Source organism: Onychostruthus taczanowskii, unplaced genomic scaffold, assembly GCF_017590055.1.
Source record: "Onychostruthus taczanowskii isolate IOZ18803 unplaced genomic scaffold, ASM1759005v1 scaffold106, whole genome shotgun sequence".
Classification (NCBI taxonomy): domain Eukaryota; kingdom Metazoa; phylum Chordata; class Aves; order Passeriformes; family Passeridae; genus Onychostruthus; species Onychostruthus taczanowskii.
The window spans coordinates 557,080-577,686 of record NW_024497186.1 but is presented as its reverse complement, the minus strand read 5'-3'; the positions used below and the strand labels follow the sequence as shown (position 1 = coordinate 577,686).

General features: G+C 67.7%; 1 protein-coding gene across 4 annotated transcripts; it reads left to right on the top strand.

Annotated features, from left to right (window-relative positions):
- Positions 1–5,890: 5,890 nt before the first annotated feature.
- On the top strand, positions 5,891–17,921 carry MIDN (midnolin). 4 transcript variants are annotated; one of them, XM_041415981.1, is made up of 8 exons: positions 5,894–6,240; positions 8,135–8,360; positions 9,222–9,309; positions 9,608–9,670; positions 14,233–14,619; positions 15,077–15,209; positions 15,317–15,619; positions 16,728–17,919. In XM_041415981.1, the coding sequence occupies exons 2-8, from the start codon at positions 8,143–8,145 to the stop codon at positions 16,988–16,990; spliced, it is 1,455 nt and encodes a 484-aa protein (XP_041271915.1). In that variant the 5' UTR covers positions 5,894–6,240; positions 8,135–8,142; the 3' UTR covers positions 16,991–17,919. The 4 variants fall into 4 exon arrangements, with proteins under 4 accessions (XP_041271936.1, XP_041271915.1, XP_041271925.1 ...); XM_041416002.1 differs by lacking the exon at positions 9,608–9,670 and having other exon boundaries at positions 5,891–6,240; positions 16,728–17,920; XM_041415991.1 differs by lacking the exon at positions 5,894–6,240 and having other exon boundaries at positions 7,998–8,360; positions 16,728–17,920.
- Positions 17,922–20,607: the final 2,686 nt, after the last annotated feature.

Genomic DNA, 20,607 nt, shown 5'->3' with positions numbered 1-20,607 from the left:
GGGGGGCCGTGGGAGGGGCAGTATCTCCCGTGAGCAGGAACCCTCCGACAGGGACAGATGTGAGGTGCTGCAGCCACCTGCGGATGTGAGTGGGTGGGTTCTGGGCAGGGCTGCCTCCCGCGGGCCAGCCCCAGCCCAGGTGGCCACGGACTCTGATGGAGCTGAAGGCTCTTCAGGGAGCCCAAGGTTTAATGAGAGGCTGTCGGGCTCCCTGTGATCCTTCCGCCCATTATCTAATCGGAGCAGTGCATTTAGAGGCCACGGTGCAGGTGAGTCACTTCCCCAGCTGGTGCCTCAGTTTCCCCACAGGTCGGGTGCTGGGATGAGCTGAGCCCGGCTCCTCACAGCGTGGCTCTGCACTGGGGAATGTGGCACAGTGGGTCTGGCCCAGGGCTGGATTCCTCCCTCGGTTCCTTGTGACACACCTGGACCCTGGGCATGGAACCCCCCTTGAGCCCCCCACCTGGGCACGGAACCCCCCTTGAGCCCCCCACCTGGGCATGGGGCCCCGCTCCAGACACAGAGCCTGGCGGTGCTGGGACATCCCAGTGCCTGGCAGTGCCAGGGGCACCCACACTCCACACACAGCAGGTTCGTGGCTCCCAGCCCACGCCGATGCCACGCGGGGTCCAGCTCTTTTCCCGGGCAGGATTTCCTGCTGCTGTTCCCAGAATGGGCCGTGGTTTTGCATCCGTGGGGTGATCCCGCACAGCGCGCAGCCGGGAACCCATCAACACCGGTGCCAGGCACGGGAGAGGCGGCAGCACCGGCGATGCCCCGGTAGCCTCCCCCGGTGTGGGGAGGGCCGGGCAGGCGGCTCCACCACCGTAAACAGGAACTGCGGCCGCGGGGGAGCGCAGGGGGCCGGGAAGGGAGGGGGTGCCTGCGCCCATGGCCGGGGTGTGGGAGCGTGGGTGGGAGTGCTGCTCCCACCGGGGCCGAGCGAGCCCCGGGAGTGTGTGCACACACGGAGCTCTGTGCGGTGTCTGTGTGCGCGGTGAGCACGTGGGGGTGTGCACAAGCGTGTGCCCCTTCGGGGTGAAGGAGTTGAACTTGTGTGTGAAGGGACAAGGCCAGGAGGAAGTGCCTCCTCCCGTCCCCATCCCGCCCGAGTCGGGGTTTCCTGGGGCACATCCTGCCTCCATGGATTCTGTTCCTCCTTCCCTGTTTTGGGGGTCAAGGGGTGCCAGCCCTGCAGGGGGGCAGGGACGGCGCTGGGCCCACAGCAGGGCTGTGTCTGCCCCGTGCCGTGCTGGGCTGGGGGGCTCCCCAAGGCGATGGAGGGGGGAGAGGTGCCCGCGGCCCCGCACTCCCCGCCCGGGTGAGGTTCCCGCATTCCTGAGGCGGCTCCAAGGGGAGCCGGGGGCAGGCGCGGGGCGGGAATGCCGCGGCGCTGAGTGTGAGCCGTGTGTCAGCGCTCGGGGCAGCCCGGCGGGACACCCGCCCCACGCCCCCCTTGCTCCCCCGCCGGGCACCGGGATCCCCTGCTGGCATCACCCCCGGCTCTGGGCACGGGCTCGGGATCCATCCCACAGGGTTCTGCCAGCCTGTGTGCGTGCATTCCCAGGATTGGGGATGACGCCTCACGGGGTGAGCCCACGGTGAGATCAGAGGGCTGGAGTGTGATGGGATGGGTCGGGATAGGGTGGGATGGGATTGAACGCGGTGGAAGAGGGAGTTACTTTCCCTCGGGTTTACGAGCCTGGGTCACCCCAGGAACAAGGTTCAGTGTGTATCCAAGGAGGCTCCCGAAATCCTGAGTCCTTCCCCTCCCCAAGGCTGGCAACTCGCTTAAGCATTTATAATAATAATAATGATAATAACAACAATAATAACACCACCACCAACAGCTGAGCTGTCGGCTGACTCCTGGAGCCGGGGTTTAAAACAAACCAAGAAATGTGGCAACGTCTGGGAAACAGCCCCTGGTGCTGAGGGAGGGGTGTGGGGGGTCAGGGGGCACAGGGGGCATGGGAGGTGTGGGGGATCAGGGCTCTGGTGCCTCTTGGTCACAGTGGGCAGGGGGTCTGTGCCCTGGGTGCCCCTTCTCACCTTGACAGTTTCCCACCTGTGTTTCCAGGGCTCCCCAGGCACAGCAGCTGAGTTCTGCCCTTTTGGGTGGTACTCAGGGGACCGTGAGGGCAATGCCCATGGGAGGGTCCCACTGGTGGGCACAAGCTGGCAGCGTGTGCCCATGGTACTGATGGAACCACCAGGGCCTCTCCTATCCCGAATTCTGCCATTGCCAAAATTGCCACACCAGCACAAGGCTGGGGGCAGGATGGGGCTTGAGGGGCACCAGGGCTGCAGAGGAAGAGGGACAGAGGCAGAGCTGGGACATGAAGCAGGACAGGAGGTGGCCAGGGATGGGGTCCACTGTTCCTCCTGCTCATGCCATCACAACTCCAGGCTGAAGCAAGGCTGGGGCTCAAAGCTCTGCCTGCCCCCAGCTGAGGGGGCCACGGGAAGGGAGGCAGTGAGGCTGGGAGCCACTGGGGTGGGAGCAGGGACTGGAGTTCAGCGTCCTGAAGGGGCCCGTGAGCTCAAAGAGCCCAGAATAGCCCTGGCCTCACCGTGGCAGCGGGGCCACAGCCCAGCACAGCCAAGTATGGCTCCACACCTGGGCACTGCTAAATCCAGAGGGATTCGCCATCCTTGCCGGGCCCATGGCCAGGTGGGTGAGGGCCTCTGGTGACTCTCCCCAGTCTCAGCCCCCCACAAGAGCTGAGTCACCCTGGGGTCTGCCCTGAGCCATCTGGCCTGTGCCGGTGTCCCCCCTGCTCACCGTATGCCCACCCTCCAAGGGGGGCTGCCTGAGTCACTCCAGGGGTGACTTCATCCCTGGGACTCTCCAGGCCCGAGGCCAGGGTGGGGGGCAGAGCCCTGCGAGTGTGGGGTGCCCCAGAGCCAGGGCATGGCAAGGGAGGCCAGGCAGGGCCACTGGCTCCGGCTGCATCGGGCTGGCAGCTGGAGTGTCCCCAGGCTGTGACGCCTGGACACTCTGCCAAAGGCCACCAGGACACGTCCCCGAGAGCTGGGAACACACAGAGCCGGTTGTGTGTTTCTAAGGACACGCCTGGGTGTTTACAGCCCCGCCAGCGTCACCGGCACAGGCACCGCCGTCCTGCCCAAGGACATCCGCGCCCGTCACGAGGCCACCCCGAGCCTGCAGGGATGGGGGGCTCCGCCGGGGGTCCGGGGGTTGTGTCGGGAGGGTGGAATCAGCAGCTCCTTCCTCACGGCAGCAGCGAGCGGTGGCTCACCTGAGCACGCCGGGCGGCTGAGTCACCGCTGTCACCGCTGCCACCGTGACTGAGGCTGAGCCGCTCGGCCCCGCGGGGCTCGGGGACCCCCGGGACCCCCAGCCCGGCACCGCTGCCGCCGCCGATGCCCCGGTGGGCTGGGCCGGGCGGGTGGAGGTGCAGTGGTTGGGCTGCACCCTCCTGCCGGGGTGTGCCCCGCATGATCCCGGGGCTGGCCCCGCGCCCGTGGGAACGCTCCCACTCGCTGCGGCAGCTCCGTGCGAGGCCCCAGCTGGGCACCGCGGGCCTGGGAGATTCTTGGAAGCCATGGAATCTCTCCCCTTCCCAGGCGGAGGGCTGGGGGAGGAAAAGGATCCCCGTCCCAACCTGGGTTCCCCCAGGCTGCAGCCCGGCTTCTTCTGCAGCCACATTAGTGAGAAACGCCTCCTCTGCCCTCCTCTCCCCTCCTCTGTCTGCTCCGGAGCCGGAGTCAGCTCTGCCCTAATCCCATGACCCCGCGCCTGCGAGTGGAATGCAGAGGCTGCGATAAAAATCCCCCGTTTGCCAAAGCTGTGGAATCAGCCAAGAATTCAGCCCAAAAGGTTGGAAAGGGGGGGGAGGCGGGGTGTGGAAAGAGAGAGAAAAGAGAAAAGCTGCTGCCCGGGGCTGGTGGGGGATTTCCCCGAAGAAGGAGGGCTGGGAATTCCCTTCCTTCGAGGGAGAAGACTTCCAAGAACCAGCCTCCAAAAGATTCGGGGCTCCCAGCTGGAGCTGGGGCCGGCAGGACCGTGGGACACAAAGGAGCCAACGCCACGGTCCTGCCCTGGCTCTGCCGTGACACCGGGACGTGCCCGTGGGAAGTGTCCCGGCGGGACCCGGGTAAGCCCCTCTCCTCCAGCCCGTGTCCGCGCCGCCCTCCCGGCTGCGTGAGCCTCCGCGGGGCTAATCCCGGGGCCAGGTTAGCTAAGCGGATTGCGGGAGCTGCGTGTGGCCTGCAGCAGGATTTGTGTAGGTATTTGCTCGTCGGATCGTCTCTCCCCGAGCTGCTCAGCCGTGCGGGGTTTGGAGAATGCTCCCTCTGGAGACGCAGGAGCCTCGGATGCCGTGCAGCAATTATGCCCAAGTCTGCCTGTAATCTTTAACGATTTATTCCCAGGGCAACACAATAAACTAAACACACAAAATCCAGGCTGCTGGGAATCCTGGGATCTCCCAGCTTGTGTCTCTGGAGGCTCCAGATACCTTCAACCATACTGAAATGTGCACACACTTCCTAAAGCACCAGTTCCTGGAGTCATAGGATTGCTGGAGGAGATGAGCTTCCTCCCAGGAAGGCGATGGAGCCGTGTGAGGAGGGTGGTGACTGGGAAAGGGGCTCTTCAGGGCTGCCAGGATGTGGGGAGATGCTCTGCCCTTGGGCCATGGCTGCTTTGCCATGAACTCAAAAGAACCCAAAGAACCCAAGCAGGCCACACTCCCAGCCATGGCCACAATGTCCCCTTGTCCCTCCCCACAAATCAGGGCTGGGAGCTGGCAGCCAGACCCTGCTCCCTGCAGGAGTGGCTCTGGTGTGACACCTTGTCCCCACCGTGGCCCCTCCTGGTGCACAAATCTGACCTGTGGAAGAGCCAAACCGGGGCTGTCCCCTCTCCTCGCTGCTCCAGAGCCTCACCCCGCACAGCCAGCTGGGGATGTGGCCCCCCTAGGGGCGGCTTCGCAGGCCCGGGGCTCCGCAGCTCCCGGGGAGAACAATGGCGCATCCCTGCCCCGGCCCCTCTCCCAGGGACAACAATGGCAGGAGCCGGAGTCGGAGCCGCCTGAGCTCATCTCCCCCCCGAGAGCCTGGAGGGGGCTGGGGCGGGCGGGGGGCCGTGGGCTGTGCGACAAAAGCTCCCTCCCAGCCCGGCTCTCTGCCTTGCACCAGTGGCCTCGCTCCCACCCAGCCATCTGCACGTACCCCAGGGGACTCCGGGTGGGAGGGACACAGCAGCAATTTTGGGGATTCAGAGAGTCCTCCCCTTGGTTCCTGCAGCCTCACGGGTCAGGTCTCCCCACTGTCGACTGGCCGCCAGATCCCCCCCTCCAGCTGCTTTGTGTCTTGGTGTGCCAGGGCATTGTCTGCGAAGGAGAGATCCGGCAAGGCAGCCTGAGGTCACCAGCATCTCCCCAGCGCCCTCTCTGTGTGCACGGGGCGGCCGCTGGCCCGGGAGGAAGCAGCCCCGGGTGCCACCGGGCATCCCACCCCGGAGCTGGTGCCCACCAGCCCGTTTGTCCCTTGCTTTAAAGCCCTCTAGGGCTAAGCCTGTGTCCCTGCTGGGAAGTGGGTGGTTGGGCAGAGTGAATCCCTGGGGGAGGAATGGTCCAGCCTTGTCATTAGACATCAGAGAGTCTCCACGGGCAGCAGGTTTGACGCTTGGCTCCCAAGGAGAGCTCAGCCCATCCGTTCCCTGCCCACGGGGTGACTTTGACCCACGGGGCACGCAGAGGGAGGGGAGAGGTGTCCGGTCTGTCCCCTCCCCACCGTCCGTGGAGGGCCTGGAGCCGCGGCAGAGCCGGGACCCCGGCAGGGGCTGAGACGCCCCCGGTGGGCTGATACCGAAATTAAAGAACGGCGAGTCGGGATCCCGGGAGCGGGATCCGAAACGAGGGGGTAGGGGCTGGCACAGAACGGAGACCCTGGGGCAAAGAGCGGGACCCCCCGCGGGAGCAGGTGCGGGTACCGCCGGGGCAGGGGCCGTGGCCGTTGCCGGGGCCGTTGCCGAGGCCAGACCGGTCCCTGCCCCCGCCAGGCTCCACCCCGGGCGGTGCGGGATAAAACTTCGGGCACCTCCCCGGCAGCTCCGCGTCAGGGCTGCGCTCGGACCGGCTGCAGCGCTCAGGAGGTGACACCGCACCCACCACCACCTCCCCCCGGGACGTTTCTGGGGTCTCTCTCCCTCTTCCTGCCACCGGAGGCAGCTGAGCTCCCGCCGCGCCGGGATCCGCGGGGCCGTGCTCGGTGAGTAGAGCCGCGCCGGGCTGCTGGGGGCCCGGGTCGGGCTGCGGAGGGGATCCCGAACCGGGACCGCGATCTCTCGGTTGCTTTCCCCGGAGCGGGAGGGGTGGCCCCACTTCCCCGGGGCTCCCGAGGGGACGCACGGCAGAGCCCCTCTCCGGTTGTTCGGGAGCTCTGCTCACCCTCAGAGACCCTCCGTGTCCTCGGTCACCTGGAGCTTTGGCCGCCTCCGGGGAACGGCAGCGGGATCGGTTCTTCTCGCTCCAGCTGTCGGAACCCCGGTGCCCCCGCCGCGTCCCGGGAAGCGGCTCCTCGCTCCCACGACCCGGCTTTGGGGTTGCTGGGGGGGAGGTCTCCTCGGGCAGGGGCTCTCCATCCCGGTGGGCGAGCAGCGGCTCCGGGGCGCACCGCGGCCGGGCCCGGTCGTTCGGTGAGGGCCACCCGATGTCTCGATAAGGGCTCCCGGCGCGCCGCCGGTGCGGCCCCCGCGGCCCCCCCGGGCTCAGGAGGCGCAGCGGGGCCGGCAGAGGGCGCCCGCGCTTTGCTGACTCATAGCCCCCCCCCCGGTTCGGGTGCCGGGACGGGGCCCCGGGGCTGCCGGGTGTCCGTTCCACTCCTCGGGAGCCGGCAGGCGGGGCTGGGGCCTCTGGGGTGGAGGTTCTAGCTGCGGGACTAGGGGGGGAGGGGGGTAAGAGCGTGCCGGGGGGTACAGGGGGCTCAACCCCTCACCGGGACAGTTCCCCGTAGCTGTAACGGCGTCACCGGGAGGGTGACCGGGCGGGTACGTGCGACCGGGCGGGTGTGACCGGCCGCGGGTGACTGTGCGTGTCCCCCCCCACCCCCGCCCTTTCCGCCTCTGTGTCCCGGCGTCACTCGGCTCCGGGGGCTCCAGCTCCCGCCCGGCCCCGCGGGCAGTCACCTCCCGCCGCGGCCTCCTCCGGTGCGGGGGCCGCTCGCCGCCCCCGCCGCGGCGCTCCGGGCCGGCGCCTGCTTGTGTCCCGCGTCCACCCCTCCGTGGCGCCCGGGCCTCGCACGCCAAGCCCACCAGCTCCCGGGCGAGGGGCGGCCCGGCACCGCGGGACCCCCGAACCCCCCGCGCCCCTTTGTTGTGCGCCGGGATTATGAATGGCTCCAGGCGCGGCGCGAGGGCGCGCGGGGGGCGGGGCCGGGGCGGGGCCTCCGCGGCCGCGTGGGCGGGAGGAATCCGGCCGGACCGCCCCGCCCACCGGGCCACGTGGGGAAGCTGCGCCCGCCTCCCATTGGCCGCCAGCGCGGATGTCTGGGCGCTCGGCGAGCTCCCATTGGCCGCGGCCGCCGGAGGAGCCGGAGTGAATGAGGGCGAGGCCCCGCCCGCGGGACGTTGCTACATTGTAACTTCCCTCCCCCCCCGGTGCTCCCACGGCAGCGCGAGCGGCGGCCGGTTCGGCGGGTCCGGCCCCAGAGAAGGGGGAGCGAGGCGGCCTCCCCGCCCCTCGCCGCGGCCTCGGGCCTCACCCCGCCCCCAGATACCCCGCACCGAGAGCACAGAGCGGCGGCGAGGAGAAAGAAAGGAGGCGGCAGGCAGGAGCAGGCAGCGCCGCTTCCACCACCCCCCCTTCCCGCGGCAGCCGCCGGAGCGGGGCGAGAACGGGAGATTTTCTATTTTTTTTTATTTTTTTATATACATATATTTTTTTTATTTTCTCCGCCTGAGCTGCGGAGGGCACGGCCGGTGCAGCCCTGCTTGGGGACCCCCCTCCTAGCCGCTCCCCCGCCTCCTCCCGGCCCCCGCCCGAGGCCTCAGCGCGTAGCCGGAGCTCCCGTGGGTCCCGCCGGGCGTGTGGCGGAGCGGGCCCGGCTCCCTCCTTTGTCCGATCCCCCCGCCGCCCCCCGACACCGAGCGCCGCTGCCCCCGCAGGTCGGCGGATGGACCCGCAGCCCGGCGCCAGGAGCTGCAGCCGCGGGGCTCCCGCCTGCGAGGTGGGGCCACCCGAACCCCCCATGAACCTCTACATCCACACCACCACCGGCACCCGCTATGAGCTCTCGGTGCCCGCCGAGGAGACGGTGGAGGGGCTGAAGCGACGGCTGTCCCAGCGCCTCAAGGTGCCCAAGGAGCGTCTGGCGCTGCTGCACAAAGAGAGGTACGGCACGGCTCGGTACGGGGGGGCTCGGCGCGGCTCAGGAGGCCCGGGGTCCCCAGCCCTCGACAGCGGGGCTGGGCGCGGGGGCGGCCCCCTCGCACCGGGCTCGGCACCGCACAAAGGCTCCCGCCCCCTCCCCCTTCCCGGCCCCATTCCTGTGCGGGGCGGGGGGGGGTCCTTTGTGGGCGGCGGGGCCCGGCCGTGCCCCGGCCCTTTGTTCTGGGCTCAGCCCCGGCGGCGGCGCGGCCCGGCCCCCCCCACCCCCCGAGCCCCCAGCGCCGGGGGCGGCGGGGGGGCCTTTGTCTGCCGGGGGCCCGGGCCGAGGGGCTGCGCACCCCCCGCGTGGAGCGGGGCCCGCGTGGGGTCGGGCCGGGAGTAACTTGGAGAGTCTTTCCCGGATCAGGGAGGAAGCGGGAGGGGGGGGACACACGGGGACACCACATCCATCTGCCGGCAGCCGCGGGGTTGAGGGAGCATGTTCCCAGTGCTGCCTCCCCCACCTACGCTGGTCCCAACTTCTCTCTAACCGCCCCCCCAGTGGGCAGGTTTCCTGTGCCACGAACCCTGTGCTCCCACCCCCCTCCCGGCAGCTCAGCTCCTCTCTGGCCCCCTCAGCACTGCCCCGTGCCCAGGGCAGGGGTGCCCCACACCGTGAGCTCCCGCAGGGGAGAGCAGAGTGGTGGGGTGCCAGGGTTCCCTCCTGCCTGTGAAGGCTGGGAATTTCTTGAGGTAGGGATGCTTGGGGGGCTGTTGGTCCCCTGGGAGCAGCCAGACTTGCAGCTGGTGTCCCCCTCTCGTGTGTACCCTCTGGGGGAGCTGCCCGACCTGCACTGACCCTGCTTTTGGCATCTCCTCCCACAGCCGCCTCAGCTCTGGCAAACTGCAGGACCTGGGGGTCGTGGAAGGCAGCAAGCTGACACTGGTGCCCACCGTGGAGGCCGGCTTGATGGTGAGTGGCCTTTTCCTGCTGCTCCCTCCATCCCTCCCACTCGTCCCTGTCTATTATTAAAGCCCCGGGCAAGGATGAGGATGTGATGTGCTGGCAGCCCCGCGGCTCTGCTGCCCCAGCTCTTGCTGAGGAGGCAGCGCTGGGTTGGGCACGGCAGCAGGTTTAGTATTTCACTCCTTTCTCAGGGCTTGTGTAGAAATAGTGGAAGTGACATGTCATCCCTCCCTCCTGCTGCGGACGCCCCCTCCTTTGCTGCATTTGTAACGTTAATCCCCCCCCCTCCTCCTTTTTTTTCCAGTCCCAGGCGTCCAGGCCAGAACAGTCGGTGATGCAAGCTCTGGAAAGCTTAACTGAAACTCAGGTGAGGGGCTGGATGCCGGGGCAGGATGGAGACAAAGGCAGAGGGTGGGGGGGGGGGAGGAAGGACAGCTGCGGCCTCGCTTTGCTTCCCCTCCCAAAAGCTTTGGCGTTGGTGCCTCGCTGAGGTTTCACCTCCAGCAGGGCTGGGAGTGCTGAGGGTGGTGCCCGGGGCGGGCACCGTCACCCAGAGCAGCGCCGGGCTCGGGGAGGTCCCACGCCGGCAGCCCAAACAAGCCGGGAGCCGGGGAGGTGAAGTGACTCACCCAAGGTCACGCCTCGGGTTGGAGGCAGAGCCGGGTGGCTCAGGGCCCTGCCCGGGGGTGTGGGGCTGTAACCCCCCCCAGCTGCCCACCCTGGGGTGCAAGGATGGGCTGCCATCTGCCCCACAGCTGTGATGGATGTAAAGGAGGCTGGCAGGACCACGCTGGGGCTGCAGAGCCTGGCTTCCCCCCCAGCACCCAAAGGGGTGTTCCTGCTTTCCTTGGAGCCGTCCTTGGGGGTGCAGATTGGCCGTGCTGGGGCGTTCTGACCCCCTCCTCGTCCCTTGCTCGGTGGCCTTGTGCTGGGGCGCGAAGGGGCCAAGTGGGCGGCGGTGGTGGGGCCGCGGTTGAATTGCTGTGGAGTTGTGGGATGGGGGGTCCTCGCTGCTGGGGGGTCTCAGCTGTGGGGAGGAAGCGTTCCCAGGGTGGGAGAGCCGTGGGTGAGCCGTGGGTGCGTGCGCAGCCGCCAGCTCCTGCCGCGAAGGTGGAATTTACCCCCAGCCGTGCAGGCCCCGCTCCTTTGTTTTCCGTCTCTGTTACTGCTGTGAAACTCTTTCCTTCCTTTTTCTGGCCCGTGCTGCAGCTTTGGTTTTTTGAAGGGTTGGGTTTTGGAGCGTTTTTATAACCTGCCTTGCTGAATTCTGGGAAGGGGCTGAGCCCCATGTGGTGCCAGGGCTCAGAGAAGGGGCTGCTGGGGCGCTGCTGTGCCCCCCCCGTGGGGATGTGGCAAGGGCCAGGCTGCCCTGCCTGCAGGGACCCGCAGTGCCCTTGGCTGCCCGGGTGACCTTGACTTTTGAGAGCTGGTTTAACCCCATGTGGAGGCTGGGGGGGGGTAAGCTTGGACTGGAGCCCTAGTGGATCCCCAGTGCCAGACGCTGCTGGGGTCCCACGGGGGGGTTGCAAGGTGCTGCCCATCCCAGCTGGGCTGCAGAGCTGCCAGAGGGGGCTGGTTCTGGCAGGTCACAGTGCTCCTCCTGGCCTCAGGGCTGCAGATATTTCTGATGGCACTGCACAGCTCTGCTCTGCTGTGGGGCAGCGAGGTGGGGTGGACTGGGGAGCCAGGAGCCTGTGCAGCTCAGGGTGCCCCCCAGCCCAAGCACAGTGAGCGAAGGAGGGTAGGTGGGTGGGTGGGTGGGCTACGGTCTGGCAGCGGCTGCGGGAAGCGGCTCCGCACCTCCCTGCCCACCGCAGGTTCCTCCGGTTGGTGATTCAGGAAGCCAGGGCTGAGCAGGAGGAACCGCCAGCACCTGGGGGGCGGCGGGGGGGGCAGGAAACCACTCCTCCCATTCATGCTTTGCTGGGCTCTGCCTGCGTCACGCAGCCTCCGGAGCACGGGGAGAGCTGAGCCGCTTCCTCTGGGGGTGGTAAGGGGGGGCCGGGGCGCTGCCACCCCCTCCCCAGCCTGTGGGGAAGTGACTGCCGGGCACGGGGGCTTCCTGGAAATGCTCTTGCACTTCCTTCCTCCCCACACGGCTGCCCCCGCTTTCCAGGGATGGCAGGTCCCACTGCCGGCTCTTCCTTCCCCCATCCCTCTGCCCAGGAGTGCTGAGGAGGAGGAACAGAGGAAGGGGATGACACATCCTGCTCTTCCAGGGCTGGGGGAACGTGGCCAGGGAGCTCTGTCCCTTTGCCCCCCACCTTGGCACAGACAAACCCCTGGGCACCAGCACAGCTGGCTGGATGGGGGGCCCCAGCTGTGCCCAGCTGGAGACCCTGCAGGGGCTTGGGGGGGCATTTCCTGCTCCCCCTCCTCATCCTCGCCCTGGCCTTGCCTTTGCCATCTGGATCTCCTAGGATGGTTTCCCTGTGCCTGTTTGGGGGTGCTGCCCTCCCCATCCGGGCAGGGGCTCCTTGGGGGCAGCTCCCCCTCTCTGCCAGCCCAGAGTTGGGGGCCCGGGGCTGCGTGGTGCTGGGGGCCGGGGTGACGCGGGGCCAGGCGTCGGAGCGAGGCGGGAATGCGGCGTTCTCTGAGTCATCGGCGTTTCTGAGAAGCAGCTGGGAGACACTTGCCCCATCCCTGCGGGCCCCGAGCCCGGTACAGTGCAGCTGAGCCCCTCAGGGCTTGGCAGAGTCCCAGGGGACCCCTAAGTGCGGGACTTTGGGGGGGCTCAGCGGCTCCAGCCCCCTCGGCGAGGCTGTCCCGGCCCCCGCGGCGGAGCCGGCTGGGAGGGACGGGGTCCTCCCGGCGTGGGCGGCCGAGCGGGCGGCTGGGTGGGACGTGTTTGCATTGGAGCGGGCTGGTTTCGCCGGGGGGGGAGGTTGGCAGCGGCGTGGGGGCGGGTGCTGGGAGCCCCGGGGCTGGGGCGCCGCGGGGACCGGGGCCGGCTCCGCGCCAGGGCTCAGCCCCGGGGGTGCAGCGGGGGGGGGGGACGCCGTGGGACCCCCGAGCGTGGGGATGGAGGGGCGTTCTTGGTGCTGCTGGGAAGCGTCGGCAGCGCGGGCCTGGCTGGGTTGGGGTGCTCTGGTTTCTCCCGGCGCTGGCGAGGGGTCAGGCAGGGCAGGGGTGAGTCAGAGGGAGCGGGAGGCGGCCGCGGGGCCGGCTGACGTCAAGGGGCCCCGGGGAGGTGCACGGGGCTCCCCCGGGCACACCTGGGTGCAGAGCCCAGCCTGGGGAGGGTGGCAGGGGCTGGGATGGGGCTGTGAAAGAGCCCAGTGGGAGCAGGAGCCAGCTGGGACCCCTTCCCACACTTTGGTGAACGATGCTTGGACCTGGTGTTGGGGTGTGTGAAATGTACCCCCTACAGTGGCTCAGAGAGCAGCAGCAGGGCTGGGTTGGCCCAGCAGCCGTGGGGGGACTCCATGCAGGGACCAGATCTGGGATGGGGCCAAGCAGTGAGGATGGGGATGCCAGCCTGGCGTTAGGCCATCCAGGCTGCTATGGGAAGGGAAACTGAGGCAGGACGGGGGCTGGGGCGATGCTTTCCCACATCCAGGTGCTCTGTGCACGCACACGCGTGTGCACACGTGTGCCCGTGTGCACACCCGCCGTCCCCTCCCGCCCCTTTGCCCCGTAACCTCCGTGTCCAGAGCTGCAGCGTCTCCTTCCCGCCCACCCCTTCCTCTGCAGCCTCCGCCTGACACGCTCGGGGCTTTGCTGCTGGTATTTTTAAAGCTGCTTTTCCCACGGCTTCTCAGAACCGGCCTCCGCGGCAGCGGGGCGTGGGGGAGCGGGGCCGGGGCTGGGGGGGCCCGGGGGGGCCCTGCTCTGCAGTGCTGGGGACAGGGGATTGCTGGGCCCCCACTGGGGACCCCTCGCTGGCTGCACCCCAAAGGTGCCATGGGATGTGGGTGGGTGATATCAGGAGCTGCACATGATAGGCTGGGAAAGCTGCGTGCCCTGGAATAGTGTGGGGGGGTGTAGGGTGGAAGGGGGGGTGTTGTCCCCATTAACCCGTCTGGGCTGGCAAGAGCGAGAGGCACAGCCCCCCTGCAGCACACGTGAGGGCAAGGGGGGGCTCACGGTGGCTCATGGCTGTCCCAACCCCCCCTAGAACGTGGGGCAGTGCTTGGGGGGCTCCCCTGTTGCCTGGCACAGCTGCCAAGTGATTTATGCGACTGGGGGGAGGCTGAGGGGTGTGAGCTGGGGGGTGGCAGGTGTTGGGCATTGGGGGGCCCCCCACAGCTGCAGCCTGGGGAGGGTCAGGCCCTGCCTCTTGTCTCCACGCTGCAGCTGCTCCATCACCTGCCGGAGCTGGAGCCTCCGGGCTGGGCAGGGCCTGGCCCCCACCCCCAGCTGCCTTGAGGGGGGGAGGAGGGCAGGTGGGCTGCGCCAACTGAGTCACAATGGTGGGCACGCAGGGACCCGGCATGTCCTCACCTGCCCCCTCCTCTTCTCCCTGTGCCAGCAGGGGCATCCCCTGGAGCTGGGGAGGGGGGACACCCCTCCCGCTGGCCGGAGCAGCAGCGCTGGCCCTCGGCCGAGCGTGTGGCTCTGGGCAGTCCCTGCCCGTCCCTGCCCGCCGGGATCAGCGCCGGGGAGGGCGGGCAGGCAGGCACGGCCACTCAGTGGTGGGGAATAAAGGGCAGGAAGGGCAGAAGGAAGAAAAATACCCCCTGGCACCATCAGCTGACGGAGCTGGCACTGGGCTGGGGTCGCGCGGGGACGGCAGCTGGGCTCGTCTGCCAGCCTGGCATGGGTGAAGGGCTGCAGGAGGGGGTCACCCCTTCTTTGCCCCAGTGACCCATCCCTATGGCCAAGAGAAACCTGTAGGGACATCTGCCATCCCCTGCTCAGCACCAGGGGACGACCATCACCCCACTGCTGGTGCCACGGCTGATGAGATCCCTTCTCTCTCTCCCCCAGGTCAACGACTTCTTGTCGGGCCGGTCCCCGCTGACCCTGGCCCTGCGTGTGGGTGACCACATGATGTTCGTGCAGCTGCAGCTGGCGGCCCAGCAGAGCACTGGACAGCTCCAGCACCGACACCTCATCGCCAGCCGCGGCGAGGCGGGGGCCAGCGCCAGCCCCCACTGCCGGACGCTGCACGGTGCCAGCGGCTCAGGCTTCGCCCGCATCCCCGTGGTGCCCTCGTGCCAGCAGAGCCCGGCCCCCAGCCCCACGCCCTCTGCGCCGGCCCCCCCCATGTACTGTAACGCCCCTCACGCCGCTCCCGTCACCGCCGGCATGTTCCGGTCACACGGGGCCAGCACGCAGACGGTGAACAGCAGCGTGGTCTCCTCCTGCTCAGAGGTGAGTCTGGGGGTGTCCTGGGGCCTTTGGGAATGGGGGGTGAAGCTGTGACTTTCCCAGGTCGTGCCTGGCCCTTCCTCGGTTTCCTCATGTGTGGAAATGGGTTGTTCCCAGTCTGGTCTCCAGAATGTCCCCAGGTCCCAGGGAGGGGCTCAAGGACAGGGTGTAACCCAAGCTCTTACCCTGCTTGTCCTCACACCTTGCCTGTCCCCATGGGTGGACAGGAGCTGCTGCTGTTGCTTCCCTTTCCCCCTCGCACAGCACAGCAGGGTGGGGGCCCTGTTGGGACCCCCGGGGTTCCTTGCACGCCGGGAGAACTGGGACCGGTGCCTGCTGCACCTCCCTGTCTGGGCTCTCCTGACCTGGCTTTTTGCGGGGTGGCAGAAGGTCAGGAGCAGGCTTGTGTGCCCCACCAGACCCCTGCCCCGAGGCTGATGGCACGTTTCTCCCCTCGCAGGTGGACTGTGGCTCCCGCAGCAGCAGCTCCCCGGGCAGCAGTCCGGCCCCCTCGGCCCGATCCCGCAAGCCCGGGGCGGTCATCGAGAGCTTTGTCAACCACGCGCCTGGGGTCTTCTCAGGGACCTTCTCCGGTACGCCCTGCTGAACTGCTGGGGGGCTCTGGGGGGATGTTGGGGCCAATGGAGCTGTGGATCTGGGGGGGCTGCTTGTCTCACACCCACCTCTTCCCCGCCTCCAGGCACTTTGCACCCCAACTGCCAGGACAGCAGCGGGCGGCCGCGGCGGGACATCGGCACCATCCTGCAGATCCTCAACGACCTCCTCAGCGCCACGAGACACTACCAGGGCATGCCCCAGTCCCTGACACAGCTCCGCTGCCAGACGCAGTTCTCCTCCTCCTCCTCTTCTTCCTCCTCCTCGCCGCCTGCCTCTCCAGACCTCGCCACCAAAACTACCTCAGAGCCGCTGCCGGCGGCCGCCGCCCCCACCCTGCACCCCGTCGTCCAGTGCCAAAGCCAGATCCGGATGTGCAAGCCCAGTGGTGAGTCCGGCTGCCCCCGAGTGGAGAGGGGTTGGGGTTTGAGGTTGGTGCCTCTTGGGGGTCCCTGGTCCGTGGCTGGGATGATCAGAGAGGGATTGGGAACTGGATGATTGACAGGTGTCAGTCGGGAAGGTCGCATGTTCAGGGACAATCAGCACCCCTGGGGACTCAGGGAGGTCCCCCCACCCACCCTGCATTGTCATCTCTGCCAAACCCTGTGGGGACAAAGTGTCCCTGTGTGGGTGGGGGTGCGGGGGAGTGGCAGGTGGCTGCAGTGTCCGTGCTGCGCCTGGAGCTCAGCTGTGTGGGCAGAGGTTTTGGGGTCACATAGATTCCGGCTCTGTCTTTCCAAACCCATCTCCTCAGACTGGGGGTGAAGGTGGGCCTGGCTGGAGCATGGCAGAGGCTCTCCCAGCATTTTTGGGTGCACACCTGTGAGCCCTGGGGCCGGAAGGTGTCGCAGGCACCCGTACCAGACCCCCTGTGATTTGCTTAGAGGAAAGAAGTGAAACCACCAGTGCTGGCTCAGCCCCCTCAGGGTTTGTTCTTCCTTCCCTCCTAGCCAGGGGTGGTCCATGTCCCCACAGGGGGTGGCTCCATGCTGGCTCCATCCCCTGCTGGTGTGACCGGGTCTTCCAGGGCCGTCCCCAGCTCTGCTCTGGGCCAGGCACCCTCCCCATCCATCCAGGAGGATAGAGGCGGTGTTGTGGTGGGAATCCTGCACCCCAAAAAAGGGCTGTAGGCCTCTGGGGATCAGCTTGGTGCTGTGGTAGGCACCCTGTTTTTGGGATAGCCAAGGGTCTGTGCCCCCCAAATGTAGGTTAGGCCACGAATGTAGGTTAGGCCACCCTCTGGTAACCACCTCACCCTTTTCCTTCTGAAGGACCCCTGCTCTAGGGGCGTCCGTGTGCCATTGGGGGCTACCTGCTGGGCTGTGACCCCCCCAGCCATGCATGGATCAGGGAGAACCCCACCATGACCCATCCTTCTCCATTACAGGGAACCCCCTGCCCGTTACAGGGATGTCCCCATCTCCGTGCCACCGGGGGCTGCCGTGTCCCCCCCACGGCAGCCCCCCGTGACCCCCTCTCCCCTTTTCCCCTTGCAGGGGACCGGCTGCGGCAGACGGAGAACCGGGCGACGCGCTGCAAGGTGGAGCGGCTGCAGCTGCTGCTGCAGCAGAAGCGGCTGCGGCGGAAGGCGCGGCGGGACGCCAGGGCTCCGTACCACTGGGTGCCCAACCGCAAGGCCGGGCGCACCAACAGCAACAGCAGCGTCTCCAGCGAGGGCAGCCTGGACCTGGACTTCGAGGACTCGGTCTGGAAGCCGGAGGTCAAGGCCGAGATGAAATCCGAGTTTGTCGTAGCATAGAGAGCCAGGGCCCCGGGGGACTGTGCCGGGGGGTCCCACTGGCTGGCCCCGCTCTGGGGAGGCAGCGCTGGCGTCGCGGGCCGGGGCTCCTCGAGATTTGCCGTCTCCCGCCACCGGACGCGTTGGGCCGACCTGCGTGTCAGGGGGAGCCCCCCATCCCCCTGCTCGGTTGGGTTTGGGGCGATGGGGAAGAGCAGCAGGAGCCGCCCCCTCCTCGCAGCCTCCCCAGCTGGGGGGTCCTGGCACCCGGGGGGGGGCCCTGGGGTGTATCGAAGCTGCTGCTTTGCTGTGAAGAGGGGCACAGCTCCGGCCCCACCTTGTGCCACCCCACCCCGGTGCAGGCAGGAGGAGATGAAGTCTCTCTCGGAGGTGCTGGAGCCCCCCCCGATTTGGGGGCCGTTTGTTTTCCTTCCCTTCTATATGTAGCATTGCTCGGCTGTGGGGCTGGGCCCCCCCGGGGGGACATGTGTGCCTGGGCCCCACCGCTGCAGCCTGGGGAGGGGGGACGGGGGTGGGGGGCTTTGTTTTTTTGGGGGGGTGTTAATTTTGTTTGGGGAGGGAGAAGCCAAGGCGCCTTCCCTCCGCGGCCGAGCCCAACTTCCGAGTCCCTGGACTCCTTCCCACCCACCGCTTGGGTGGTTGGATTTTTTTCTTTTTTAACTTAAAAAAAAAAAAAAAAAAAAGAAGAAAAAAAAAGAAAAAAACCCCTGAATAAATAACCCCAAACTCGGTCCCGGCTGCAGGGCCGGTATTTATAGACATTAATGACCCGACTGAGCCAATACTGACATAGTCTTCATAGGCCGTAGGATCCTTTTTCTCGTCCGACTTGGATTTTTTTCCGTCAGGATCTGTGCAAATAGAGCCCCCACGTGATGTGTTTTTTGTCTGTAAAAGTCTTTTTTTTTTTTTTTTTTTTTTTTTGTGTGTGTGTTTTGGGGAAAAGGGGGGCGGGGGGGGAAGAGCAAGGCTTTTTCGGTCTTTAATATTTTATTTTTTATTTTTGAAATAAATTTGGGCAGTCTGGATGCAATTGTGTCTGGTGTCGGTGTGGGGAGACAGGAGAGGAGGAAGGAGGGGAGTCATGGCCCATCCTCCCTGGCACGGGAACAGGTCTGGGGTCTCCTTGAGGTGTTTTCAGCACTCTCTGGGTGCCAGACCCCAACCTGTGGGTGCTCATCCGACTCGGTGCTCCCAGTCTCGTCCCACTGGCCACTGCCCCGAGGAGCTGGGCCGGTTGCACCAGCCGGGCTGGCCGTGAGTGCCAGCTCCCTGCCAGCTCCCTCCCTCCCTCCTGCGTCACGGCGGGGTGGCTGCGGGCTGGGGCGGGGGGTTGGTGGCCATGAATGTGGCCGTGCCTCAGTTTCCCCACCTGAACTTGCCCCGGGGAAGGTGATGGGGTGGGGTGGCCCTGGGGATGTGTGTCAGCACCATCTCACCCATGCTACCCTCTTCCTGCAGCCCCCAGCATCCCTGGGAGGAAGCTGGAGGCCAGGGGGGCTGGGGGTGTCGGTTGCTGTGGGGGGACACTGTGGGCTGGGACACCCCCAGAGCTGTCCTGTGACACTGACACGGTGACACTGTCACCTCCAGGTGACACCTGGGGCGGGGTGAATCCTGACTGGGCACTGAGCTGTGGAGCTGTTTTGTGGGGAGGGGGCAGCAGTGGCTGCCCATGTCCCCTCCGCCATGTCCCAGCCTTGTCCCCACACCCCGGTGTTGGTGACAGAGAACAATCCAGAGCTCCATGGGGCCCTCAGCACCTCACAGACAGGATGGGAAGCGAGTGGCTCCTTCCCATGGGGAACCCCCGGGGGGCCCAGTGTGGGCTGGGGGGGGCTTGGCCGGACCCTGAACTCCCAGGAGCAGCCGAGCACCGGAGGAAGCCGGGAGGGAGCGGAAGCAGCTCAGGTTCCTGCGGTGACTTGTGCCGCAGCGGGCACCCTGCGCCCCGCTTTGACGTCATTTCGGGTAGAGCAGACCTCGGGCTCCCCCCCCTACAGCCCCTGCTCCCCCCCTTCACCCCCAGCCCGTGCCAAATTTGGCAACGGGAAGAGCCGCCGACCGCGGCAGGAGCAACACGGCGGCCTTGTAAGGCAATGGCTGCCGGGAGGGCATGCGGGGGACACACACACGCGTGTGCACACGGGGACAAGCGCCAGCGGCCGTGCACGGCGGGGACACGCAAACAGCCCCGCTGTGGGCGCTCCCCTGGGAGCCCCCAGTCCATCCTTGGGAGGTCCCAACAGCTGCGGCCTCCCAGGGGCTCAGCTCAGGGTTTGGGGGAGCGGGGGTGCTGCAGGGTGTGAGCTGGGACAGGCCTGGCCCCGAAGCCATGGCACGGCTTCATGGCACGGGACGGACCAGGCACCCGCAGGAGGTGTCTGTGGCACAGAGGGACATGCCAGGGCACAGGGCGCTGCAGTGTGCCACGCCACAGGGTGACATCACCGCGCCCAGGGCCCCCAGATGCTGCTGATAACAGGGGGTCGCTGGCGGTGGGCGAGGCTGGGCAGAGCCCTCACTGCCCAGCCCAGGTGTTGGCATGGTTCACACCCCCTGCACCCCACCCTGGCTCCTCTCCCCAGTGCCCCCAGCCCTGCCCAGCAGCCAGCACTGCTGCCAGGCTGTTCTCATCCCAGTGCTCCCAGTATGGAGCAATCCACAGCACCAGCGTTGTGCCTGCGGTGTGGTGCCCGCTGTGGGGGCAGCGTGGGTGTCACCTGGCAGGTGTGTCCATGCACCCACAGCCAGTGGGTGGGGACAGCTGGACCGGGTGCCCCCCTTGTCCCTCTGCCCAGCCCTTGCCGCAGAGGGTGTGCCAGGAAACACCCACAGCCGCCGTGGCTCCCAGGGCTCCCGGCACGCCCGTGGGCTCTGCACACACCCACGGTGCCGGCCGTGCCGCGGCCCCGCGGTGCCGGGCACACCCCGGCACAGGCATGCGTGGGGTTGCACGTCAAGCCTTGCACGCCCAGCCCTTGCACACCCACCCGCTGAGCCCTGCACCCCAAAAACCCACCCGGTCTCCCCACAGCGCCTGCCCGCACCCCTCAGCCCGCAAACACGCATGTGAACCCCGTGTGTGCCCGTGAACCCCACGGCCGAGGGCGGTGGCTGTGCCTCGTGCGCCGACCCCGCGTCCCCACGGCCGTGGGACCCCCGTGGCCGCCTCCAGCTCCCTCCTGGCGTGGGGTACATCAGGAAGCCCCAGCCCCACAGCCCCCCTGGAATCCCTGCGGCTGCACCCGGCGCTGGCTGCGGGCGAGAGACGGGGCTGGCGCGGCGGTGCCAGACGCCGGGTGGGCGACGTGCTGCCGCGTGTCCCTGGCACGGGTTGGGAACACGGCGTCTGCCGCAGCGGGGTCCCGGGTGGGGGCGAGCCCAGGCCCCCGCGTGGGGCTGCAGACGGTCCCCCCACCACCCGGCTGTGGGGCACCCGCCAAGACTGGGGCACCCATGGGTGCCCTCTGGATGTCCCCGAGGGTACAGAGGCCCCCGAAAGGCTGAGCCCCCTCCCCAGGCCCCGGTGCTGCTGTGGGGCCGGGCTGTGGGCAGGCAGTCCTGGTGTGGGGTGCAGGGGAGGCCGCGGGGGGGGGCCGGGAGCTGCCGGCGGA